Source organism: Bubalus kerabau, chromosome 22 (genome assembly GCF_029407905.1).
Source record: "Bubalus kerabau isolate K-KA32 ecotype Philippines breed swamp buffalo chromosome 22, PCC_UOA_SB_1v2, whole genome shotgun sequence".
NCBI classification, from domain to species: Eukaryota; Metazoa; Chordata; class Mammalia; order Artiodactyla; family Bovidae; genus Bubalus; species Bubalus kerabau.
The window spans coordinates 26256858-26283764 of NC_073645.1; the positions used below are offsets into that span (position 1 = coordinate 26256858).

Genomic DNA, 26907 nt, shown 5'->3' on the forward strand with positions numbered 1-26907 from the left:
TTACACAAATAGAAAAAAAAATGATTGACTATCATATGCATTCTTTAGGACAACATGGCCTTATCTAATTAAGTCTGAGTAAATACTACTGTGGCCCAGTCTCACTTATCCACATTGATGGAGAAGTCCTAAATAAAAAGATAGCAGTTAGAAACCAACAGTAGACCCAAAGAGTTATTCACTGTGACTGAATTAGGATTATTTTAGAAATTCAGGGCCAGTTTAATAAAAGGACAACAAAACTAAAATATGCCATGTTAATTAAGAAAGCAGTAAAAGAAAAAATCCTTATACTGTCGATAGTTATCAAAAAGGCAACTGACAGAGGTAAACATCCATTCTTGATTTTAGAAAATAAACCCTCTACCCCCACCAAAAAAAATCTCTGTAAAAATCCATGATGAACAGTGAACAAAAAACACAATACTTAACATCATTTCACCTGCTATTTGGGAAAGGAATTTTAAGCCTTCAATATCAAACCTTCTCATGGAGTTTTGAGTTGCAGGATCTTATGTGTCTCAGTGGACAGTATTTCCTCACTCTTGACTCATGTACTGATAACACAGTCACGTTAATGAAAAAAATTAGCTACCTAGCGTCAACCCTATTTTTTTAAAAAAAGTATGTATAAATATTGGGTTGGCTAAAGAGTTCATTTGAGTTTTTCCATAACACCTTACAGAAAAACCTCAAAAAACTCTTTGGCCAACCCAATATGAAACCAATATAAGTTCCTTTTGAACCCTTTGAGCTGAGAACTCTTGTATAGAACAATAAAGAGAACAAGTTTGTAATTAATACTTTAAATGTGTAAATGATGTTGTTTGGCTGACAGGAAAGTACCAGTGGTCCCAGACTGTTGCTCTTGCATCCAGCGCACTCGGCTCCCCTGCACCTGGCGAGGAAGGCACCCTCCAGCCCTGTGCTCAGTTTGAGCTACTTTGTATGTTTGTACAGTATGTTGTGCTGTTAGTTGGCCTCTGCTGGGTGTGACCGGATTATTTCTATGTTTAGTCCTCCTCGCTGCTTTCTCTTTGGCTCAGTGCTTCTCACACTTCAGTGTGCTTGGGAATCTCTTGAGGATTCATTACATCTAGGGTGGAGTCTTAACAAACTCCCATTTGGATGAGTAGAAGGCTTAGCCACAATGATTTATGTAGTAAGAACAGCTTCCCAACAGAGATTTGAGCAGTAAAGGCAAGTGCTGGCACTGACATCTGGTGGTAGCACTTGGTTAGATGATGGTCAATGAGATAGCCTGAAATATGTGTACATTAATTTTTGACCGTCAAAAAAAATTTTTTTTAGTTTAAGCATTTATGAACTTGCTGAGTCCCAGGACAACATCTGTGGACTCCAGATTGAAAAATATTGCTTTAGAATGGATGGGTGGTGTTCCTCTTCCTATTGGGTAGTGCTGGTGACCTGGCATTTAATGGTATCTCCCTGTACGTGTCAAAGCCTACTTGTGATGATGATTTGAAAAACAGGAAATAAAAAGAGAACTCAATTCCAGAGCGAGCAGGAGACCAAGTAGCTGCTCAGCATATGGGATCTGAGGGTCTTCAGCCATGAGCCCATGGCCTCCACTGATCGCTTGACCTTGTTCGTGCCAGCAAGGACAGCTGAGGCTTCTCCCTAGAGGCCAGGTCCACATGATCGCTGAGCACTTTGTGGATGCTTGGAAACTTTGAAAGGAGTTACACCTTTTTCCAAGGAAAGGTGGGATCCTGTGGGAGTCACTTTACTCGAGGAGCCAGCAGCTTTGCTTGGGGCAGTGAAGCCTTCTTCCTGTTTGTCAGTTTACCCATGTGATGCCCCTTCTTCCTTTGGGAGTCTGTCCTGCCCTGTCCCAATTTTTTTTTTGGTGACAGGCTAGAGCAAAGCCATGAATGTTTCAAAAGTAAAATTGATACATAGCCCCTTCCCTATATAGAAAGTTGTTATCTGAGAAGTTCCCTGATTGAGTTTTGAGCCCAGCAAGATATTTATTTCCTCAAAGGACAGCCCTGTTTTGTGTACTTAATGGCACCCCACTCCAGTACTTTTGCCTAGAGAATCCCATGGACGGAGGAGCCTGGTAGGCTGCAGTCCATGGGGTCACTAGAGTTGGACACAACTGAGCGACTTCACTTTCACTTTTCACTTTCATGCATTGGAGAAGGAAATGGCAACCCACTCCAGTGTTCTTGCCTGGAGAATCCCAGGGATGGGGAGGTCCGGTGGGCTGCCGTCTATGGGGTTGCACAGAGTTGGACACAACTGAAGTGACTTTGCAGCAGCAGCTGCAGGTTTACTTGAAAATGGTCACTTTTATGAGTCATTGACACACACAGATGAATAAAAATATGTTCACTGGATGTTTTTAAAACTTGCCGGTCAGGAAAGCCTCACTCTAGAGAAGGAGGTCTGGGTAGTTCTGGGGGGTTGTAGAGTCACAGAATGTTAGAACTGAAAGAACCATAGGGTTCGTCTTCTCTACTAACGTTTTATAAATGAAGCAAGACTAGCCTAGGGCAGCAGTTCCTAAATGCTTGATACTTGACCAAGTTTTCTCCAGTTTGAGGCAAAATGAGGGGGAAAAAGGACAGTGGCAATGAGTTCTTCATGCAGCTGTGTGTATTCAGTTTGTTTCCCTGGTGGCTCAGCTGGTAAAGAATCTGCCTGCAATTCAGACCTGGGTTCGATCCCTGGGTTGGGAAGATCCCTTGGAGGAGGACATGGCAACCCACTCCAGTATTCTTGCCTGGCAATCCCCATGAATAGAAGAGCCTAGTGGGCTACCGTCCATGGGGTCACAGAGTCCGACACGACTGAGCGACTAAGCACACATTCTGAAATTATGTATTTTCTATATTGGGGATTAAAATATCTGGGCTTCTGTGAAATCATGGTCTCACACAGATAGCTGTGTGTTTTTTAAAAAAAAAAAAATCTCTTATGAAATAAAAATGTGGCAACTCTCTCTTTGTTCCTGAGAAGGAAGATGGACCTAGTTTTTGGGATCCAAGCTGGGAACCACTGACCTAGTATACCTGCCTTTAATCTGATGGATCTAGACTCGGTAGACTCCACAAGGAAGGTAGCTGATCTTCCTCTGCCTGCCAGCCAGTCTTAGGGAGCAGGGAGAGATCACCTGAGGGGGCTGAGAATTTTTGAGCAGCCGTTCTGGTCTAACTGACAGCTTGTGGGGAGTCTCTTGAGAGGCCAGAATGCCCAGAGTTTCCAGAGCTGATACCCATTTGCAGGGACATAGAACACAGAAGGCCCTGTCACTTGTTCTTTAAAAAAAAAAAAAAAAAATTAAAAGATCCAGATCAACGGGTGGTTCATAAAGATGGACGTCATTACGAGTCTTTACGGCATTTGATCCTGCCTCCTGATTTTCTGCGTAGAAATGCAGGTTACGAGATGGTCTTGCAGCCACTTTTGAGTTTACAATCACCAAGGCAGACATTTTCAAATAGCATCTATGTGCATCCTAGCTCCCTGATACAAAATCAAGGATGAGTCCATGACAAAATGGATATATAACTGAAGGTATCCACTAACGGGCACTTCCATTTCTGTTGCTTACCATTTCTGAATATTGTCCTTCCCTACCTCTCTCAGGGACCCTGCCTCCTATTCTTTCCCGCCAGCTTTTGGCGTTTGCTCCCTAAGTTCCCACCTCTTCTCCCTCCACTAACTGTCCTCCCTTTCTGCCTGGAAATGACAACAACCCACTCCAGTATTCTTGCCCGGGAAATCCCATGGACAGAGGAGCCTGGCGGGCTACAGTCCATGGTGTTGCTGCTCCTGCTAAGTCGCTTCAGTCGTGTCCGACTCTATGCGACCCCATAGACGGCAGCCCACCAGGCCCCGCCGTCCCTGGGATTCTCCAGGCAAGAGTGTTAGAGTCAGACATAACTTAGCAACTAAACAACAAAAACAACAGAACAGCCCTCATTAACCCCACAGCACCCTCCTCACCCTGCTGCCATCTCCCCTCTGTGGCCCTGCCTCCTGTGCTTTGTCCCGCCTGCCCTCCCTTTTCATCCATTGTCTGATTTCTTTGGGAAAAGACCCCCCTCAGGCCACAGTGCCTTCCTTGGTGAGGTGACCGTCCCTTCACTCTGAGGTCCTTCCGCTCCTCCTCTCTGTTGTGACGCGGTCGTCAGTCCCTTCACTCTGAGGTTCTTCCCCTCTTCGTGTCTGCGGTGACGCAGTCGTCCGTCCCTTCACTCTGAAGTTCTTACTCTCTGCCTGACGCGGTCGTCCATCCCTTCACTCTGAGGTTCTTCCCCTCTTCGTCTCTGCGGTGACGCGGTCGTCTGTCCCTTCACTCTGAGGTTCTTCCTCTCTGCGGTGATGCGGTCGTCCCTCCCTTTTCTCTGAGGTTCTTCCCCTTGTCCTCTCGGCGGTGACGCAGTCGTCCGTCCCTTCACTCTGAGGTTCTTCCCCTCTTCCTCTCTGCGGTGATGCGGTCGTCCCTCCCTTTTCTCTGAGGTTCTTCCCCTCGTCCTCTCGGCGGTGATGCGGTCATCCGTCCGTTCACTCTGAGGTTCTTCCGCGCCTCTGTGGTGATGCGGCCGTCTGGTTCTACTTCTGTCTGTTTTTCCTCCTCCTCTCAGTCACGGTCTGCAGTTGCTCCTTTTCTCGTTCCACCCACTTGTCTCTTCTCTCTCACATCCCCATCTCCAATGCTGACCTTTTCCCTGACCTTTGTTCTTCCATTTCAACCTTTTTGATGGGCTCTTCGAAAGGTCTTGTTTTCTTGAAGGGTGTTCGTCCTCTCTTCCCAGGTCCCATTACTGCCCTTTCTAGTGTTTCCATCTCCATGCATGGAGTCCCCGTTCTTCAAGTCACTCAGAGCAAACTTTTCTTGGAATTTTCGACACCCCTCCTTTCTCTCCTTATGCTTTTCTCCCTTACGGTTTCACTAAATTATGTTCATTCTTTATCCATGGCTCCTCTCATGGCGATCTTTTTCCAGTCCTGTAGTTACTGCCTTTGTGTACATCTAGACTTGATCTTCCTGAAACCTTCTCAAGAACCTTACTGAGCTGGCCCATCCTTCAAGGAGCTCCATAGTCCGACCTGCTCACCAAACTCTCTTCAAACTCCTCTCCCCTTCTTCCCTGGTAAACCCACTGAGCCTGCTGTTGCCCACCTCTGACCTTCCTTGACACTGTTCCCTTCTCTTGGCTCAAATCCTACACCTCCTTAGATATTCCTTCCTGTGTAAAATTTGTCTTTATACAAGAACAGAAAGTAATTTTTTTCTCTCTCTCTGAAGTCCTTGTGTTCTTGTCTTTTTCCTTATGTGGAATTTTTGTTCACTGCCTTGTATCATGGCGTTTCATGTACTCTCCCCTTACCTGAACTGTGTGCTCTTGGAGCACAAAGGCTGTCTTCTCACAAGGCTGCACAGCCTCTCCTATAGGACCCTGTGTGGTCAGGGTTTTAGCACCTTTTGGTTTGCAGGTTGATTTTGTATAATAGCAAGAGAATTGGTTGGAGATTGATAAAACTAGTATTTTCCATTGAGGGAAGGAAAACCTAAAAGAGAGACAACAGATGGTTTTCTGAGGAAGGGATTCGAGAAAAGACTTCCATAAATGGGAATTTAGTGTAGAATAAAAGGGAGTGATCACAGTGATGAGGGTTTGGATTCGTGGGTGACAGTGTAGCATACTGATTAAGAGCTTGTTCTTGGGTCACTTCATCTTTCTGAGCCCCGTTCTCCTGATTTATATGAGGGTGGTGATTGTGTCTGCTTCATAGCATTGTGAGCATTAAGTGAATTAATAAAGCTGTGTGATTGTTGGCACAGTTCCTCTTCAGTAAATGGTAGCTTAAGTTTTGTTTCTGCATGGTAAAGGATGTACCATGAAGGTACACTCTTACCAGAGAGGCAAGAATTACAGGTAAGATGAGTAAGAACTTTCCTGATCCTTGGCTTAGAAATTTAGAATACAACTTGCATATGAGGGTTTTCCGGTAGCCCAGAAAAATGCATGTTGATATCACCTACCATGAAAAGATTATGGTGACCCCTAAGGCTGGGGGAATAAGTAAAGTACAGCCTGTCCCAGAAGAAATGGTGAGAGTGAAGAAGTTGTGATCAAGTTAGAGGAAGGAAAGAAGGAAGAACCTTAGAAGAGGTCTTGTCCTAATGGAAAGACATTTCTTAAGGTGCTTTTCCAAGACAAGAGGAGTACCATAGTGTTATGGTGCCTCTTGGGTGTCTGGATGACCAGGGATTGGCCTGCGGGGTGTTTGCTCAATTGGTCACGACTATGATAGGGAGAGAAGAGTGAGTTCTGCCCTCAGGAACTGGTTTAGTCCTCCTTGTTTCATGGTCACAAACCATGTTGGCCCTTGACCCTGACTCTGCTCCGACTCAGGCTCCCATGGGACTGCCTGGATGACGGTCACAGAGTGCTTTCTCAGTGTTGCCCCTTGAATGGGGCAAGAGCCCCATTCTTCTATTCCTGGGAGGGCTCTTGAATCCACAAACTGGGGTGCTGTGGACTACTAAGTGAACTCATGGAAATTAAACATCAGACTACCATCCCCAGTGCACCTCCAGCTAAATCCAGTTTCTCATATTTAAGATGGATTAACCCTCTCCTCTGTTTAAGTGGGAAAGGGCTACTACCTGAGGCTTTTTACTTCCTCGGTATTGTTGGGAAAGGAATTTAGACCAAAATCTGAGGAAGGACTAAATCTTGCATAGAATTTACAAAGAGGTTCATATAAATAGGCTGAAAATGCTCCCTTTTTCCTTTTCACAGGGGAAAGTGGAAGTAGAAGCTGGAAAAGAAGGTATGAAGTTTGAAGCCAGTGCTTTTTCATACTATGGTGTGATGGCCCTTACAGCCTCCCCAGGTGAGTGTCCTGGTCAGCCTCAGGGCAGGGCTAGGGGTCAGGAAATAAGGCCCTGTACTGTCACTGTTATCTCTGTACCTGCTGGCTAAACACAATGCTTGTTTCTTTACTTTATGAACTTTTTATTGAAGTTGCATACAAACAACACTGCTCACCTCGTACATATATGCCTCTGAGCGTTTTCACAAACTCAGCTCTCCTGTGTAGACCAACTCCCAAATCAGGGGACAGAAAGGGCATCACCAACCCTCAGAGGAAACCACCCCCCGACACCCCACCCTCCCTTTTAGTTACTGTCTCCCCAGAGTAACCACTGTCTTGACTTCTGAGCCTTGACGAGTTTTGCCTCTTTTTGAACTTCAGGTCAGTGGAATTATTACACTGAATCTGGCTTCTCCCACCCAGGGTTGTCCTGGTCACCTTCATCTGTACTGCTGTGCGAGCTTACAGTCTTTCTTCTCATGGCCGTATAGTGTTCCACAGTGTGAATATACACCAGTGCGTTTGTTCTTTTCGGTGGACACGGGTAGCTTCACGTTGGAGGCAACTGTGAATTGTGTGGCAGTAACACCGCACATGTCCCTTGGTGAAGACACTTCTGTCAGGTCTATATGTAAGAGCGGGATGTTGGGGCCCGTGTTAATAGCTCTTGACAGTTTCCCAGAGTGGCTGAGGAGTTTCCACACGCCTGCCCCTGCTAACGAGGGTTCCAGTTGCCTCACGTCCACCTGGCCACCACTAGATACTGTTGAATCTTTTAGGTGTTAACTATTCTGGACTTTTTAAATTTTCACTTTTCTGAGGATAATTGAGGTTGTTGATACATATCCATTGCCTATAGTTCTTCTTAACTAGAGAGCTGGACAGTTAAGTCGGCCAAGTAAGGGTGGGTATGCCTTCAGGGTATCAATCCAGTTCTCTGACACAAAATGCCAGAAAGCGGGGCCTGTGCTAATGGGAATGTGGCTGCAGAGACTTGGCTCACCTCTGGGATGGGACTTGAGTAGTCTCTCTCTAGCTTCCTTTGCTTTAACTGGGCAGGCAGGTGGGCTTCCCTGGTAGCTCAGCTAGTAAAGAATCCACCTGCAGTGCAGGAGACCCCGGTTCCTGGGTTAGGAAGATCCCCTGGAGAAGGGATAGGCTATCCACTCCAGTCTTCTTGCCTGGAGAAACCCCATGGACAGAGGAGCCTGGCGGGCTACAGTCCATGGGGTCAAAAAGAGCTGAACAGGAGTCAGCACAGCACAGCAGGGCAGGCAGGTAAACAGGGCTTGGAGTACCACCTTGTGGTCACAATGCCTAATGACATGCTGTGTTGCTAGGAAATACCTTCCTTATAAACCTCAAACTTAAAAATCACCCATGAAGGGGAGGGGATGTCTCCAGACAAGTCTGTGTTGTGACCTTGGTCCTCATTTACTGCGTCACACGGTGTCTCAGGCACCCAGAGATGTTACAGTTAGAAAGCAAGAGAAGGTCAAGAATTCTGAGGTTTGAAGCCTCCCCTGCCCCCATGCATCTTCTCACTGCCCTGGTGCAGGTTACTGAGTTCCATGGGCCAGCATCTCCATTGTCAAGTGCAAACTGACACCCAGTGTGAGCACAAGCCTGTTGAACCCCATATAATTAGTAGGTATCTGCTGTAAACCTGAAGATGATCTTCTGTTTTCACTGCTAGTGAGAGGACAGGGACATTCTTAACTAGGTCGAGAAGACCTGGGTGACAGCCTAAGTTCCATCATTTATGGGTCTCCCAACTGAGAAATGCCCTTGGCTTCCTCACTATTAAAAGGATATAAGATCATCTCCTGTGATTGTTAGAGTAGAATGTGGTGATACTCATACAAGGGCTTTGTAACCTTTAAGGAACAAGAGGAAATGTTTATATTAACACAAGGTGTTGAGATCGTGACTCTTGCTTGGCAACCATCCTCATGTTAGCCCCAGGTTAGCAGAATCAGTGTATAAGGTGGCTTTGAAAAGAAAGCTAGTCCTCTTTGTAAAAATGTAAGTTGTACATTTTTATTGGTTACTAGTTCTTGAAACCTAAATATTAGCCCAGTTCATACTGAACTATGGATTCATACAGGGGTAAATCGCATTCAGAAAAGGAAGAGCAGGCCTTCCATACAGAAAGCATGTGGAGCTGCAATAGCCTTACCTAGTAGGCAAATGTCCAGAAGGATGAGAATTAGCATCCTGCTTACTACAAAAGCCCAGCATTTTACTTGACTTTACAATTAGGATTCATGGTTTTGTATATCCATTGAGAGATGCATTAGTATTGTAATCTCAAGATAATGTTTCTGTTTGTTATTGTTGATTGCCTAGAAAACCCTGTGGTAATCAGTTATCAAGTCCTGCCCAGTTATTTGTCAAATTATATCTCAATTTAAAAAAAAAAAAAACCTGCCCAGGAAATATGACCCCTGCCTGGTAGGGCATTTTGTTTGACTTTGGTCTGCCACTCTCAGGAAATCTGCATATGATGTTCTTTATTTATTGGGCTACCCAAAAAGTTTTTTGGGTGAGCGCTTATGGAAAACGAACGAACTTTTTGGCCAACCCAGGACCTTCCTCTGATACTTTGAATTGCTTTGGAATACTTGGCAATTTCAAACAATCCGGTCAAAGTTACAATCAGACTAATTAAGAGTGTAAATGAATTGAATAACTAATTGCTTGGCAGAGATGGGGATGCTGTAGGCTGTGCACTGAATTAACATCGCGGTGTTTTGGCAAAAGCGTCTTGGGTCATGCTCCTGGGGCAGATGATGGGTTGAGCTCCCAGTCTGTGTGGCTAGCTGTGTTTGAAGTCCTTAAGAGCACATTTTGAGCTATAAACCGCAATTGGGTATTAATGGCTTAAGACGTTTCTAGGTTAGTAAAGAAGCATGTGAGTGGAATTCTCCCGATTTCAGCCTCCCTATATTCCTCTTCCTGGAAAGCAGTGTGTGTTCTCTTGGTTTATATAATATATAGGCTTCAGCATATCTGGAACCGAACACTCGTATGAGTAGAACAGGAATCCACTCCTGTCCCTTGATTACAGAGAGCTCCTGTCTTGCCTTTTGAAACCGTCTCACCCTGTTTTTCTCCATTTTTCAGTTCCTTTGTCCCTGTCTCGTACCTTTGTTGTCAGCAGAACAGAGTTGTTAGCAGCAGGTTCTCCAGGTAATTCTGCATGTTTCCTTTTCATAATTCTTCTGATCGCCTCCCTTGACCCCGCCAAAGCCTGCCTGGCCAGGTCTGCTCCTTCTATTCGGTTAAGGCCATTTTCAGTTTTTCTTTGAGCTCTTAAAAGTCCATGGTTCTATGACCTAAGAGTGAGCTACCCAGGAAAGCATTAGCCCTCAACAGATGGCAGAGAGGGTTTGGGAGCTGGGAAGGGAATCTTGAAACATGAGCAGCGATGACACTGGGAAAAGGAGAGTGGTTCTAACGTGAGTCACCAGTGTTCTCTGTAAGTCCCACCCACACCGCTGACCTTGGATTTTCGTTGCTGCCCTTTGGTTCTTTGGGTGACCTCAGCAGAGTCATGGTGTGTGGAATCTGCAGAGGCCCCAAACCCGAGGATTCTTCTGCAGAACACATTCAGCCAAAAGGCTGGAGGACTGTGAACTTTCCTTGGTTCTCCATCCTTGGAGGCCCCAGCATTCCTGTTTCTTTGGTCCTTTTTTCAGACGTCCACGTGAACGAGGTGCATGTATTTCCACCCTCCGTCAGGCAGGTGGCCCCACTTCTCCTGTCTCGCTTTCTTCTTTTTGAAATTAGTACAGTGCACATTCTTAAGGAGCTGCTGGTTCTTGCCCCACAGGAGAATGTGGTCATGCCTTCCTAATATGTCCAGCTGCTAAAGGGAACGGCAAAGGTTTAATCTCTCTTTAATTAAAATTGCTGGACTTTCCTACTTGGTAGTCCAGTTTTTCTGTATTTTGTTCAATACAGCTTATATTTTAAAATCTGACTGAAATTTGTATCTCCTCATCCAGTTTCAGCAAAAGTCTGAAATGCCAATACTTGGTAAAGGAGGCAATACTTACTTGTCTTAGAAGGAACGTTATATTTTTCAGGTCTTTGTTCTTAAAAGATTTGAGGGTGTTTGGCCGTAAGATACTAATCAGGCTGCTTGAATCCGACCAGCTGACCAAATATACGTATATACATATATACATGCATGTGTATACATAAACATATATTTATTTATGTGTATGTTGGTATTTTTTTTCTCCCCTTTTATTTGCTGGCATCTGTTACTGATTTAAAATGTCCTAGATACTGAAGTAAAGTGACTTTTGGATGCAGCTCCTGGAAATGTCGTTTGTGTTTCACTTTTTCTTAGAACTTAGCGATTTCATAGTTCAGCCTGTTCCATCTGATCTAGTCATAAGAAAATCCATTTTGAGGGTCCAGGCCTTCGGGCTGCTGGCATTACAATAATAAGATACCTGATGAATGGAGGTTAAACTACACCAGTTTTTTGCAAAGTTCCTCACAGAGCCTCACGGGTCTAAGGGAGGAGGCTGTTTCTTGATTGTGTCTTTCTAGCTTACTAGCTAATGAAAGGATTCCTGGGTAGGATGAATAAAATAAGCCAAGACCAAAAAAAAAAAAAAAACAAACAGAAAATTCTGAGAAGGCATAAGAGCAATTAAAATAGATTTTTTTTTTTGGTAATTATCATCATAAAACCTTGGCACATAAATTTGGCAACAAAACCTGCCCTGCGGGGTGGGAACTTGAAGTCTTTGTTATCTTTGGGTGTGAAGACTTGCACATCTCACCACATGCTGATAAAAGGTGAGCGTGCTGGTTTCTGTTAAGTTGCAGAAAAGGTCCTGGAAAACGGTCGATGCTCTGGACTGGCTGTGATGCCAGGCAGTGGTTTCCTGGCAAAGGGGAGGGTTTATCTCTCAAAAAACAGAGGTCTGTGGGCTGAGAGGAAGCTAACTGGGAGTCTATAGATACCTTGGGAGACCAGAGAAATTGCCCTGTAATCCTCCTCAGGAGAAAAGTAACAGGAGACTGAGAAGCAGAAGGCCTCATGACAGTGATCGGGCAACGCACAGGGTCTGATCAAATAAGAAAAGTGCTCTTAAAATGTTTTTATTTATTTATTTATAATTTATTTTTTGGCTGTGCCGTACGGCTTGCGGGATCTTAGTTCCCTGAACCTGGGCCCCCAGCAGTGAAAGCACTGAGTCCTAACCACTGGACAGCCAGAACATTCCCAAATGTCTTGTTTTCATAACATTAAATTGAAACTCAAAGAAGTAAACACCATTTCAGAAGTATCTGTAGATCTGGGGCTAAAGCCTGGGGATAGAGTGGGATCCCTTGTTTCACAGATGGTTGCATCTGTCAGCCTGTGCAAAGTTACCAGGAGTGCAGAGAAGCTTGATCCTGAGGGTAGGAGAGTCGTGGAGAGGTCTGGGGTGGGGCTTCAGGGGAAGACTATAATAATGTTATTATTATAAGTGCTCGTTCCTCGGCACTTGCTGGGTGTCAGACACCATGCTAAGTGCTTTACCTTATCTCATGTTGACTCACCATCAGACCTTATAAGCCGGGTGCTATTACTATTTGCTTTTTATAGATAGGGAATCTGAGGCTTAGCAAAGTTGGGCCATCTGATCAAAGTTAGGTCACCTGCTAAATAGAAGATATCTGATAAATTATTAATATTTCATGTGGAAGCAACAAGAGGAAGTGCTGTTGAATTTAATTTTGACCAACAATGGAAAATTGGCTCCTGACATGAAAACTGTAGAGAAAGTTGTGACATGAAAATTTTAGGAGACAATGAACCCATCATAGGAACTTCCTTGGGTACTTGCCATGTTTTGTTCTGTTTGTCATATTTAAACAGGGACTTTTGCTCAATGGTCTCTCAGATGGTGGTCCAGATAGGCTAAGGAAAGGTAAAATACGAGGTGAATGGTTGAATTATTTGGCCCAGAGAAGAAGAGACTTCAGAGAATTATCTTCAGACTCCTCAGGGCTATTCCAAGTAGCAGAGGAGTGGAAGTTACTCAGTAGAGCTCCATAGAGTGGAGAGGCTGTCACTTGAAGTTGAGGAAGCAGATTTTGATGGCTCTGATGACAGACTTTCCAGTCGTTGAAGGGTGGGACCAGCTGAGAGCCAGTCAGAACTACATTGGAAAGAGGAGCCAGCCATCAGATGGGAGAGTAGGTCCCCTTCCATCCTGTGACATTGTGCAATTCAGTGTGGGCACTCGGTTGATATTTGTGCAATAGGTTTGACTAGAAAAGCAAAAATGGAAGAAGCCTTGGTGAGGGGAGGTGGGTTTTATTTTTAATGAAATGTGTCAGAAGCTATGGTGAATGTGCCTTTAAAAGCAGCAACATTTAGAGTCACCTGGATTTCCTTTCACTTTGTTTTAATGAAAGAGTTCATTGAAGACTGCCCCAGCACCTAAGCTAACCTAATCAAACCTTCTAAAGGGGTCTGGTGTCTCCCAGGGTGCTTAAGTATTCTTGCCTTGAGAACCCCATGAACAGTATGAAAAGGCAAAATGATAGGATACTGAAAGAGGAACTCCCCAGGTCGGTAGGTGCCCAATATGCTACTGGAGATCAGTGGAGAAATAACTCCAGAAAGAATGAAGGGATGGAGCCAAAGCAAATACAATACCCAGTTGTGGATGTGACTGGTGATAGAAGCAAGGTCCGATGCTGTAAAGAGCAATATTGCATAGGCACCTGGAATGTCAGGTCCATGAATCAAGGCAAATTGGAACTGGTCAAACAGGAGATGGCAAGAGTGAACGTCGACATTCTAGGAATCAGCGAACTAAAATGGACTGGAATGGGTGAATTTAATTCAGATGACCATTTTATCTACTACTGTGGGCAAGAATCCCTTAGAAGAAATGGAGTAGCCATCATGGTCAACAAGAGAGTCTGAAATGCAGTACTTGGATGCAATCTCAAAAACGACAGAATGATCTCTGTTCGTTTCCAAGGCAAACCATTCAATATCACAGTAATCCAAGCCTATGCCCCAACCAGTAACGCTGAAGAAGCTGAAGTTGAACGGTTCTATGAAGACCTACAAGATCTTTTAGAACTAACACCCCAAAAAGAGGTCCTTTTCCTTATAGGGGACTGGAATGCAAAAGTAGGAAGTCAAGAAACACCTGGGGTAACAGGCAAATTTGGCCTTGGAATACGGAATGAAGCAGGGCAAAGGCTAATAGAGTTTTGCCAAGAAAACGCACTGGTCATAGCAAACACCCTCTTCCAACAACACAAAAGATGACTCTACACATGGACATCACCAGATGGTCAACATCAAAATCAGATTGATTATATTCTCTGCAGCCAAAGATGGAGAAGCTCTATACAGTCAGCAAAAACAACACTGGGAGCTGACTGGCTCAGATCATGAACCCCTTATTGCCAAATTCAGACTTAAATTGAAAAAACTGGGGAAAACCACTAGACCATTCAGGTATGACCTAAATCAAATCCCTTATGATTGTACAGTGGAAGTGAGAAATAGATTTAAGGGACTAGATCTGATAGATAGAGTGCCTAATGAACTATGGACGGAGGTTCGTGATATTGTACAGGAGACAGGGATCAAGACCATCCCCATGGAAAAGAAATGCAGAAAAGCAAAATGGCTGTCTGGGGAGGCCTTACAAATAGCTCTGAAAAGAAGAGAAGCAAAAAGCAAAGGAGAAAAGGAAAGATATAAGCATCTGAACGCAGAGTTCCAAAGAATAGCAAGGAGAGTTAAGAAAGCCTTCCTCAGCGATCAGTGCAAAGAAATAGAGGAAAACAATAGAATGCAAAAGACTAGAGATCTCTTCAAGAAAATTAGAGATACCAAAGGAACATTTCATGCAAAGATGGGCTCAATAAAGGACAGAAATGGTATGGACCTAACAGAAGCAGAAGATAATTAAGAAGAGGTGGCAAGAATACACAGAAGAACTGTACAAAAAAGATCTTCACGACCAAGATAATCATGATGGTGTGATCACTCACCTAGGGCCAGACATCCTGGAATGTGAAGTCAAGTGGGCCTCAAGAAGTATCACTGTGAACAAAGCTAGTGGAGGTAATGAAATCCCAGGTGAGCTATTTCAAATCCTGAAAGATGATGCTGTGAAAGTGCTGCACTCAATATGCCAGCAAATTTGGAAAACTCAGCAGTGGCCACAGGACTGGAAAAGGTCAGTTTTCATTCCAATCCCAAAGAAAGGCAATGCCAAAGAATGCTCAAACTACTGCACAGTTGCACTCATCTCACACACTAGTAAAGTAATGCTCAAAATTCTCCAAGCCAGGCTTCAGCAATACGTTAATTGTGAACTTCCAGATGTTCAAGCTGGTTTTAGATAAGGCAGAGCAACCAGAGATCAAATTGCCAACATCCGGTGGATCCTCGAAAAAGCAAGAGAGTTCCATAAAAACATCTATTTCTGCTTTATTGACTATGCCAGGGCCTTTGACTGTGTGGATTACAATAAACTGTGGAAAATTCTTCAAGAGATGGGAATACTAGACCACCTGACCTGCCTCTTGAGAAACCTATATGCAGGTCAGGAAGCAACAGTTAGAACTGGACATGGAACAACAGACTGGTTCTGAGTAGGAAAAGGAGTACGTCAAGGCTGTATATTGTCACTGTGCTTATTTAACTTCTATGCAGAGTACATCATGAGAAATGCTGGGCTGGATGAAGCACAAGCTGGAATCAAGATTGCCGGGAGAAATATCAATAACCTCAGATATGCAGATGACACCACCCTTACGGCAGAAAGTGAAGAGGAGCTAAAAAGCCTCTTGATGAAAGTGAAAGAGGAGAGTGAAAAAGTTAGCTTAAAGCTCAACATTCAGAAAACGAAGATCATGGCATCCGGTCCCATCACTTCATGGGAAATAGATGGGGAAACAGTGGAAACAGTGGCAGACTTTATTTTGGGGGGCTCCAAAATCACTGCAGAAGGTGATTGCAGCCATGAAATTAAAAGACGCTTACTCCTTGGAAGGAAAGTTATGACCAACCTAGGTAGCATATTAAAAAGCAGAGACATTACTTTGCCAACAAAGGTCCATCTAGTCAAGATTATGGTTTTTCCAGTGTTCATGTATCGATGTGAGAGTTGGACTGTGAAGAAAGCTGAGCGCTAAAGAATTGATGCTTTTGAACTGTGGTGTTGGAGAAGACTCTTGAGAGTCCCTTGGACTGCAAGGAGGTCCAAGCAGTCCATTCTAAAGGAGATCAGTCCTGGGTGTTCATTGGAAAGACTGATGCTAAAGCTGAAACTCCAATACTTTGGCCACTTCATACAAAGAGTTGACTCATTGGAAAAGACTCTGATGCTGAGAGGGGTTGGGGGCAGGAGGAGAAGGGGATGACAGAGGATGAGATAGCTGGATGGCATCACCGACTCGATGGACATGAGTTTGAGTAAATTCCAGGAGTTGGTGATGGACAGCAGGCCTGGAGTGCTGCGATTCATGGGGTCGCGAAGAGTCTGACACGACTGAGCGACTGAACTGAACTGCTGCTGCTGCTAAGTCGCTTCAGTGGTGTCCGACTCTGTGCGACCCCATAGACGGCAGCCCACCAGGCTCCCCCGTCCCTGGGATTCTCCAGGCAAGAACACCGGAGTGGGTTGCCATTTCCTTCTCCAATGCGTGAAAGTGAAGTCGCTCAGTCATGTCTGACTCCTAGCAACCCCATGGTCTGCAACCTACCAGGCTCCTCCGTCCATGGGATTTGCCAGGCAAGAGTACTGGAGTGGATTGCCATTGCCTTCTCCGGAACTGAACTGAGTGGTGCTTAAAATCGCGAGATGTCCTGAGGCTCCCTTTCAGGGATTTTACTGGGGTCAGAGGCAAAAATAACAGGTTTGGCTGGGAAGTATGAACAGATAGACCTATTTTGATCCTTTAAAAACACGTACTGACTTAGGAACATTCTCAAGCGTTTTTGCTCCTGGCAAAATGATGCTGTGCTGCCTTCCTGCAGCCCAGGCCTTTATCAAGTAGCTTCTGTGTCTGGGGCCTCGCCTCCTCTGACATAGCATGCAGCCACGGGTCTTTGTTTATTGGAGACTCGGTGTGTTCATGTGGATGGGGCTGGGAATCTGTTGCAGAAGCCGTGAGCACGCTGTCAGAGACCCTGAAGCTGAGCTTGTTTATTACTTTACTTGGAAAATAAAGAGCTGACTTTGAGTGACATCTGACCTCACTTAAAAGGCATCTGGGTTTTTTTTTTTTTCCTCCTTTTCCAGGTGAAAACAAGTCACCTCCTCGCCCGTGCGGCTTGAATCACTCAGACTCTCTCAGTCGCAGCGACCGAATTGATGCGGTAACGCCGACGCTGGGGAGTAGCAACAATCAGCTCAACTCTGCATTCCTCCAGGTCTACATCCCTGACTACTCAGTGCGAGCCCTCTCTGATCTCCAGTTTGTTAAGGTGAGAGGGAAGGGTGGCCCGGCTGGGCCTGGCAGGGGAAGGTCTGCTTCCCTTGTGAGCAGGTGGCTCCCTGGCCCCTGCGTGGAGCCCTCCTTGGTCATTTTGCGGGGGCCCTGCCTCTAGCTCCTGTCTCCCTGCTTCCGCCGGGGAAGACCATTGATCTCCCTGGCTCTGTCCAGTGAGCTGCCAAATCAGATGTAGCTTTCTCTTTCAGGGAATGAGAGCTGGAGATGGTAAGAAAAAGAGGAAACCTTTTCAGCCAGTCTTCACGGACTTCTGAGAAACTTGGAGGATTTGCTAGGGAGAACCCTCAGCTTACTTCCTCCCCTGAGACAGAGCTTTTTTCTCAGTCTGGAATAAAGATGGCTTTGAGGGGATGAGCCAGCTCTAGCTGATGGAAGCCTATCTCCATTTTCTAGTCTGGGTGGAATTTTGAGACAAACTTTGGATATAGCTTATACCAGTATAAACTGACCTGTTCGTAGAGTCAACGTGAACTGTACAAAGTGACTGAAGGATGGTTTTCACGTAGGGCAGCTACTTGGGGCCCTTCAGGGGATATAAGGTATAATAAATATAATGCCATGTGGAGAAAAGATAGCCTAAAGATATTATCTTGGTTTGTTTTCTGTACCATCTCCTGGCCCCAGATCTCAAGACAGCAATACCAAAATGCCTTGATGGCATCCCGGATGGACAAGACTCCTCAGTCTTCAGACAGTGAAAACACTAAAATTGAATTGACTCTTACGGAGCTGCACGATGGGTTGCCGGATGAGACGGCCAACCTGCTCAATGAACAGAACTGTGTGACACACACCAAGGCCAACCACAGCCTGCACAGCGAAGGCGCCATCTAGGGTGCCCGGCCCCCTCACCAGGCCGCCGTCCGACCACGAATCCCACTAGTGTGAGCTTGTGTGCCATGCTGCATCCTGCAACGTCCTGACACCAAAGACTCTGTCCCCTTCCTGGAAGCAGCAGAGGAGGCCGGGGAGGGCAGGCATGGAAACCGGAGACAGGAAGTCGACAGCCAGGGCGTGGCATTTCAAGATTATGGAGATGAACTTCTTCCGCCCAAATAGAATCATGTTTATTTTTTCAGCTGTACCTTTTTATCATTATTCACTCTCCTCCTCCCTCGATTTGCATGAAGTTGAAAATTGTCGCGATTTATTTTTTTCCGAGAGATCATGTTTTTAAAAAGTGTCTTTTGCAGAGTTGTAAGTTGTTCTGTCTGAACTCTGCTGTGACCCCATGATGTGACCGTTAGAGAATGGACTTGTCCCTCCAGTGGCCTCCCTTGGGCCCTCCCTCCCCACCGCCCCAGGGAGGGGCACCCTTCCTCTGTGCCCCAGTGGGTGTCGCTGTCGAACCTGAAGGATGAATGACAGAGACCTGCGAAGGCTGTCAGCCCTGCGGTGGAGCCTGAACAGGGACCCGCAGTTGCCTCTCTGAGCTCAGTGTTGTTTTAAGTTAATGTTTAACCGTGTCCCTTCCCCTCAGAAAGGTTTAACATTTGCTTGAAATGTGATTTTGCTCCCACTCTAAGGAATTTTTTTTTATCACCAAAATGAATGTTAATGAATTTTAAACTGATGGTTTATCTTTGCAAGAGGCCAGGGTGGATCCCCCCAACATTCCCCCAGCCTGGGACCTCGGGCTCAGCCAAGCCTCTTCCCCCTCTGAACCTCCAGAGCACCGTCATCCCACCCCACCCCCGGCCTTGCTCTTGTTAACCCAAGATGCTGCTACACAGATGCCAAATGGAAATCTTCCACGGGGCCCTCGAGTAAACTCGAGGTGTGTTGTCCACACTCCTGCCCTTCCTGCTGGGACGGTATGTGGTTGTTAGAAAAGCAGTCAGACCTTCCAGCTGTGCTCTGTGCCCCGCCGAGAAGGCACGTCCAGACCCATGTGTCTCATGAAGGGAACTCTGGGGACTGCCAGCCCCTGCCCCCCCATCCAGGGAGCCAACTGTCCCTCTTCCCCTCAGCCCTGGGCCCATGGGGCCCAGCAGGGTTGGGCTCTGTGCCTCTGCCTCAGACTCGGCCCATGCCAGAGAGGCTGCCTGTAACAGCCAGGGTCAGTTTGGCCCCAAACAGGGATTCAGAAACCAAATGTGTGTCATGGCCATTTCATGTGTGTGTCTGTCTTATTTTAATACTAGATTCATCACGTGTAGTGAGATTAATGTCAGGAGGTATTTCTTGAATGACTGAATTCTTAACTCTTAGCTGTGTTTTAAGTGTTAACCCAAGGGATATGTGCATTTTGGGGGCAACATTCGTACACTGAAGTGACTTCCTACTGACCACAGTTTTCATGTAGACCCGTCAGTCCACGCTGTGTCCAGTCTCTAGGCAAGAAGATAGCGTTTTCTCCATTGGGTCTCACTGCACGAAGGGAAGCCCTGGGGCTAAGCAGCAGTTTCTTCTCCTTCCTCCAGGTAGGACTGTACACCCCAGGCTGGGCGCTGGTGGGTGGGAGCTGTGGTCGGGGAAGAACCAGAAACACGCTGGGCTTGCCTCCCCGGGAGCAGCTCGGTGGCTCCAGTGTCGTATGTGTGCCCGGCACATGGCTTCCCCTGGTGCGTCGGTCCTGGAGCATCTTCCCAGAAGGTGCCATGTCCCTTGGTGAGGGAAGTACTGCCTCACTGGGTAGAAGTCACTGGGGTGCCCCTTCAGGGGCTGAGTGGCCTGCTGCCAGCACCCAAGATGCCACCAGTGGGATGGCACTGCCACCGTCAGGCTTGACATAAAGGTTAAAGGTCTTGCTTTCTTAAGATGCGTTGAGCTGAGCACACTGCCAGCGTGATGTGACTCGGAAACTGGGATTGTCTGTGTAGGGGGGCGTGCAGAAGTGAGAGTGCCCTGTAATGAGGGAAACTTGGGCCTTGCTGGGGAAGGTTTCTGACCCAGCCCCCGGGCCACGCTCTGGGCCAGGACAGTACTTGCTGTCCCAGTGGTCTGGTGGGGCCAGGCTGCCAAGCCGTGGTACCTCTGGCCTCCAGGATCTCCGCCTATCAGCTTCCCCTGGCCGATGTGCTTCGATCTGCCCCCCACACAGTCCGTCTCCAGCACGTTGCCACTGGAAGGAGCCTCTGGAACCACTGTTACTGTGTTGGATCTGTTTTGGAGTCCACCTGCTCCTCTGAGAATTGTAAAGCCCTGGTGAGAGGATTCCAGCTGCTGGCTCCTTGGCTTCAGGGAGAAATGGATAACTTTTCCACATTGCCATACCTGCTCAGTGTGGCTCTGTGAAAAGTCCTCTCTAAAGGAGCTGGTGGCAAGAGGGCTTTGCCGTGGGGCTCCTGGAGGATGAAATTTTAGTCTCCCAAGTTCGTATTTATTTTCTATAAACTACTCTTTACCTTTGATTTTTCACACTGTTTTATAGCAACAGGGAATCCCAAGTAGGTCCTGTCTGGTCCCTGAAGGAATGAAAGCTAACATTTGGCAACAGTTACATCTCCTTTGAGGAAAGCTTAGGACCCTTCAGATGTAACACTCAACATCTGAGAGATAGATATCTCTTCCAGGCCCCACTTTCCTTCTGGAAACTAACTTCAGGCTGTTGAAGGAGAGATGCTGGCTCATTGCTTCTGTGAGGCAGGCGAGCAGGAGAATGACTTGGGCTTAGCAGGTCTGTGCAATTTGTGTCTGTAAAGTAAACGGGAGCAGGGCAGAGAAAGACCCTCAGATAGTTGAGATCTTGATGTGTGGTGGCTAGTCCTTAGCACCACCGGTGGATCGTCCTCTCCTTGGGCTGCCGGGTTTGTAAGCGTGAGTGAGGAAGTGGGTCAAGGAGCAGACACAGGCCCCGGGGTTCCGAAGCGTGTGGGAGCCCTACCATCTGGCCCAGGGCCTCACTGTCCTCTTCAGTGTCCTCGGGGCCCCTGCTGCGAGCCCTGGCTCTGAGGGACCAGACAGGGCCACCTCCTGCTCCTGAGCAGCCATTCCGGCATCCCGAATGTTCCTCCTGGAACTAGATTCTGGTATCCAGGTTGTTTCCAGGACAATCTGCTTTTTCTTCATAAATGAGACTTGCTAGTGCTTTAGAGGTTCCCTCTCTTTTAATTCTCTGTTCATCCAAAATCAAGTGTTTAAACTTTTAGGAAAACAGAACCTTAAGATTTGTGCATGGAAATTGGGATGTTAGTCAACTTACAGTTAGCTTAAGCCTTGGTTCTTATCTTACATAATTTGAATTTGAAAGGGCACCCTGTGTAACTTTCCTCCCCTCCCTCCTCACCTCACTTCTGGAAGAGAGCTCAGTGCCCGTGCTGACAGGACTGTCTTCCCTCGGTGGGAAGAATAGGGCATCTTGCCATTTCCTAATAATATTTCAAGGAACTTTTGTGCACGTGTTGAATGTAAAACTTCACACTATTATGGAACATTAACTGTGAATATATTGACCTGTGCTGTCCCTGGTACCATGCAGTTAAAGGACCAGCTTTTCCATGTCTTGGAAAACAGTGCTAGATACAAGAAGTGCATTTCCCTTAGGAAATGAAGCAACAGGAATTTGGGCTAAGCAGGGGCCATGAACTTCTGTCCTCAGATTACCTCAAGTCGAGGAGCAGACCTAAGTAGGCCCTGGCCCACTGAGCCTGTGTCATGGCTGGTCAGAAACAAAACCCAACCCTGTCACCTTCTGAAAACCAGCCAGGGATCTGACCACTTTCTCCTTCCCTGGGCCAGGAGACCAGTATCCCTCCAGTGTTCGCCAGGGCCCAGTCCAGGTAGAGGACTCACCTGGGCTGGCACAGGAAGGTGCTCACCTTGTTCCCTGGGATTCTAAGCAGGAGGCCACCAGGGAGGATTGGCCTGGGGCATGTCACATGACACAAGCTCCTTGTTAGCACGAGGGCGGGATACAACTCCCCTCTCCACTTTGATCCTGGAGATAGTTTTTCTTGCAGAGTGGTGGGGACTGCCAAACTGAGCTGGGCAGTTCAGGGTGTGGAGCTTTCTGAAGTGCCACTGCTCACTTTCTTACTTGAGGACATGGGCTCTGGTCCCAGGTCAGGTGTGGTTCTGTTATGGCCTCCAGACTAGTGGTGCTTCAGGCTAGCAAGGGCATCTTGGAGGGCTGGCAGGTTAATGCAGAATTAGAGGGGATTTAAGGAGTTCAATATGAAAGTGATTTGGGAATTCAGAAACTTTTCCCATGTAAACGTTATCAGTGAGGAACCTACTCAGTGGATTTTTATACCTCAGGGCCATTTGCAGATTTTTATCTTTCCACATTTCTTTTGTATTTGAGTGGGCTGTTAGAAGAGATGAGTTTGGGGAATGTTGTTCATTTGCTGTTCGTTGCCTCTGTTTTTGGATGTGCGGGGCACCCAAGCCAAGCTTGCTCAAGGCTGTGACGGTGGGCCTTCCACCTCCGGCACGTGCGGGCATCCTTCCTACAGGGAGCGCTTATGAGCTGGCTTCCTCCTGCCCTGTCTGGAGATGCCAGGAGTCCCTGGTCAGCCCTGAGAACAGGAGGGAAGAGGACAGTTCACAGCAGCTGCAGCACTTGAGGCAGCTTTCCATCCCACCATCTTGGGCTGGGAACCTTCTTTGCAGACTTCTGTGGCTGACTTGGCTCAAGTGAGCTTTCTCTCTGTATATGCTAGAGCCACTGACATCATCTCAGAAGAATTGTTTTAAATATCGGGCTGTACTTGAAGCAGCATGGAAACAAAAGGTTCCAAGTGGCAAGAGAGTCAAGTTCTAGGAGTTTGCATGCCAAGGTTTATATGTACACAGATCCAACACGCACTGTAAAACTTGAGTGAGTACTCATTTTCAAGTTTGAATACCCACTGGGTATCAGACATGAACGACTTGGAAGAATGACTGAGAGTACTGTCTTCATTGGCAGCATCTTCTGGCATTTGCCCACATCTGACCAACAAGGATTCATTTGAGAAGTGGGCCCAGATTCCTCTTCAGACTTACCCTGGAGAGAACTATCAAGTGTGGACCTGGAGGACCTGGGGTGCCTGCCTTTAAGCTGGAGGCCCAGGCCCGTTGGGTGTAAACAGCTGGTTGCAGGCTCACAGAGCAGAAGGGAGAGGGAGAAAAAAGGAAGGCCTCAGGCCTCTCATTGCCCAGAGAGCCCAGCCTCACTCCTGGTTCATTACTCCCCATGTCTAAAGTCTACTGTGAAGGTGGAGTGTGTCAGTCCATTGACTTTTCGTTTCCGGAGTCCTTTAAGTCCACAAATGTATATGCTTTATTTTATATTATTATTTATTATGTACATACGCCTCTACTGTTAGTGCTCGTCTGTGACTAAGATGAGATCTGTTCCCGAGCCCCTCATCCATGGAGCCTAGGGTTCTTTTGTCTTTCAGAGTGGATGAGAAGGAGCAGTTTTGTTTATTTTCGTCTTAAACAGGTTGCTGCTCTTATGTTGGTCCTAGCGTGCCAGGCCCTTCACTGGACCCGCCTCTGTTCCTGACAGCAAGTGTTTTGAGATGAGGATGGAGGCAGGTCTCCTACTTCACAGCAGGGCCTCTTCAGGGACCTCCATGAAATACTTTAGAGGTGGTTTCATGGTGACTGGGTCTGTTCTCTAGGCAGTGGTACAGCATGGCTTTGAGGCCAGGGCCTCCACTCCCACACTCCGAAGCCAGGTTGGTGGCCTGGCCCCACAACAGGGATGGTCTCCAGTTCCCACCTTGGATCACAGGATTCATCTCTGTGCACCAGGGAAGCTGCCTACCCACCTGGGCTTCTGAGATGCCTTTTCTTGGTTTTGAGGTCCAATGCCAGCACTGCCTTGGCGCCTCACAGAAGACCTGCTTTGAGTCTGATTTCCACCCTCCTTAGTCTTTACTCACTGTATCATAGTGTACATTTCATGCTTTGCGCAGCAAAGTTTTCTGAACACAGTTATCTAGAGCTGTGTCCATAAACCTAAATAAGCACAAACGACATGTATAGGTTTCATGAGCTGATTGTCATAACGAATGCATTTTATAATTCAAACAATGTTGTAGATTTACAATCTATTTATTTTGTATCAATTTATTTGTAAATTTTGTGATTGTTTTAAAAGGTTTTTGTTCATTTCTATTATTCTATTTAGATAAATGATGATTTCTGTTCACCCTTCTAGCGAATGTGTGTTCCCTCTCTCCCCTATCACCTCTGCCAACACAGGCCTCGTCCCCTGCTTAGTGGGAAAGCTGGGATTGATTGTCACCAAGGCAACACAGCGGGGCATTTCCTCTGGATGTACACTACCAAGTCTTACATTAAAAGAGAAGCAGGTGCTAGAACTTGAGCCTCCAACTTCCAGCCTCGTACTCCAACTTCCAGCCAACAGCAGGGCTGTGTTCTCTTTTCAAGGATCATAATCTGTTCCCTATCAGTTCATTTTAGATAAAGATGCTGGGGGTACCCACTGAAACTGCCCCAGACATTTGCAGCTCCATCACTAAAAACACATTTCAGCTGGCAAATGTCTTGACTGTTTTTTCCCTAGGCAAGCCCGGAGGCCTCATTCAAGCCTCTCAGTTGGCTCTTAAAGATGAAAATGGCTCTGCAGATCTTTCTCTGTGATGGGAAGCCTAAGACAATGGTTGCAAGAGGCACAGATGGTCTACCAAGTTAAAATCAAGGGCATGAGTGTGGTGAGTCATGGTCGGATGCTCTTCAGGATTCCGTGGGCCTGCCTGATTCCTGTGTGAGCCCCATCCTCTCCCACTGCCACTTCTATTCCAGGCTTCTGCTTCTTCTTACCCTCCTCAGTCACGTGACCAGATCCTGAAGATCTTCCAGTCGAGGTTCACGGACCCTCTGTGATCTATTCCTAGACCACATCCTTTTGGATTCCTTTTTACCTCCCCTCTGTCTCAGTTTTGCATTCTTCTGAGAACTGAGCTTCTTAATGACTAGTCCCTTGTTTTTCCTACCATGTTGTTTTAACCGTGATGTTCTTGATCTATTTTACTTACACTAGTCCTGTGGATTGGAGACATTTTAGTGAAGAACTGCTGACAAAACTGGCTAAGACACCACCTGACCTAACCACCTCTCCCACCTCCCCAGTCATCACCCCCAATTTCTTGAAAGTGGAAAAAAGTAGAGCTACATCCCAGTTAAGTGCTGTCTTCTTGGGAGCCTGTTTGCTCTCCTTAGAAGAGCAGAAAGCAGGGCCAGGGAAGGAATTCTCTCTAGCATGTCTGCTCCCAGTTCACTGCTTTGCTTAGTTTTTCCTGCTTTACTCACTTTGTCTAGGTGAGTCCTGAGCTCAAATCAGGAAATTCTCAAAGGAAAATGTGATTTTTCCTCCTGTGAAGATGAGGTTTGCCTAAGCCTTCCCTCTGCATCCATGGGGTTGCCTGCATGTTGGTTCATTCCCGAGCTGTATCATGATAAAAACTCGGGTTTTTATTTCATCTCATGCATCATGCTCCCCAGTGCCTCTTGTTAACCCAGCACTTCTGAAGACAAAGATAGTGATCAGATGGTCTTGTAGAGAAAGTGACCAGTACAAATGACCTTTTTGTAGCCTGGAGTTGATTTTTGGAAACACACTTTTTGAAGGTAATTTAATAGATAATTCCTTATGAAAGCCAAAATGTTTCATTATATGAGATGGCTAATAAATGTTTGGCTTCTTTGTATGATTGCTTTATCGTTTTCCCTCCAAGATCCTCACATCTCTGCTCTTTCAAAAAGTCCCAGAACAAAGCCGTGGTTATAGTGCCTCTCTGTGACATTCTGGTGGCATGACATCTCCCCTAGGGGATGACTGTGAGGCCTAAAGATGCAAGGGGATTTGGGTACCAGAATTCTTTGTCAGAGTGCTTTTCCTGCTAGCATATGAGTGACTATGAAGCCCTCAAACAGTAGGCTTACACATGGCAGGAATTTTAGATGAAGCCAGCTTCCCTGCGACAACTCTGCTACGTTACTGACCTGAGGGCAGTGGGTCCAAAAAAAGTTACTTGCTTCAAAATTCCCACACCCACAAACTAAACATTATCTTTGGTGCAAACCCTCTCGCAAACACTGAACACTTAATATTTTTCAGTGCTGGGAAGGTGTGCATGACAAATCCTCTTTCCAGTTATCTCAGGAACTTGTGAGACTTGGAAGGACTAATACTGTCTTTCATGTGAAGACTGTGTGATGAGGTTTCCATTGGCCTAGACTCTTCAGCCTCATCTATAGCCCTGGCCAAACACAGCTTTGAGAAGAGCACAGTGGGAGACCAGAGCATTTCGGTGAATATATATGTGCCTAATTTGATTCATGAACCAATCTGTCTCATCCATAAAGTGGAGCAAAGGTATTTTATGGGCAGTGACCAGACCAAAAATTTCTGTCATTTTAAATTAGAAAATAGAATTATATTTATAATTAAGAGTTGATGAACTTGAGAGGAAGTGTTCTGTGCTCACTTGAGATTACTTTTTGGGGTTAAAGCTCTTTAAAGGCACTTAAACTATTGTTTATATTTTAATTTTTATCTACCTTTGTGGGAACAAGTCAGATAGTTGTGGCCTTGGGAGGAAGACATGATGTCTGAGGGCAGGGGAGAAATGCTTGAAATTGCCAGGC

The 26907-nt window shown here is 46.2% G+C and overlaps 1 protein-coding gene across 3 annotated transcripts in view; it reads left to right on the plus strand.

Moving 5' to 3' along the window:
- Positions 1–24445, plus strand: part of CNNM2 (cyclin and CBS domain divalent metal cation transport mediator 2) — a 187695-nt gene extending 163250 nt beyond the window's left edge. The window contains exons 5-8 of one of the 3 annotated variants that reach the window (XM_055560831.1): positions 6783–6876; positions 9985–10050; positions 17151–17335; positions 17986–24445. In XM_055560831.1, the coding sequence (XP_055416806.1) occupies positions 6783–6876; positions 9985–10050; positions 17151–17335; positions 17986–18195 (555 nt within the window). In that variant the 3' untranslated portion in view covers positions 18196–24445. Of the gene's footprint in view, positions 1–6782; positions 6877–9984; positions 10051–17150; positions 17336–17549 lie in introns of all 3 variants that reach the window. The other 2 variants (XM_055560833.1, XM_055560832.1) reach the window with 2 other exon arrangements.
- Positions 24446–26907: the final 2462 nt, after the last annotated feature.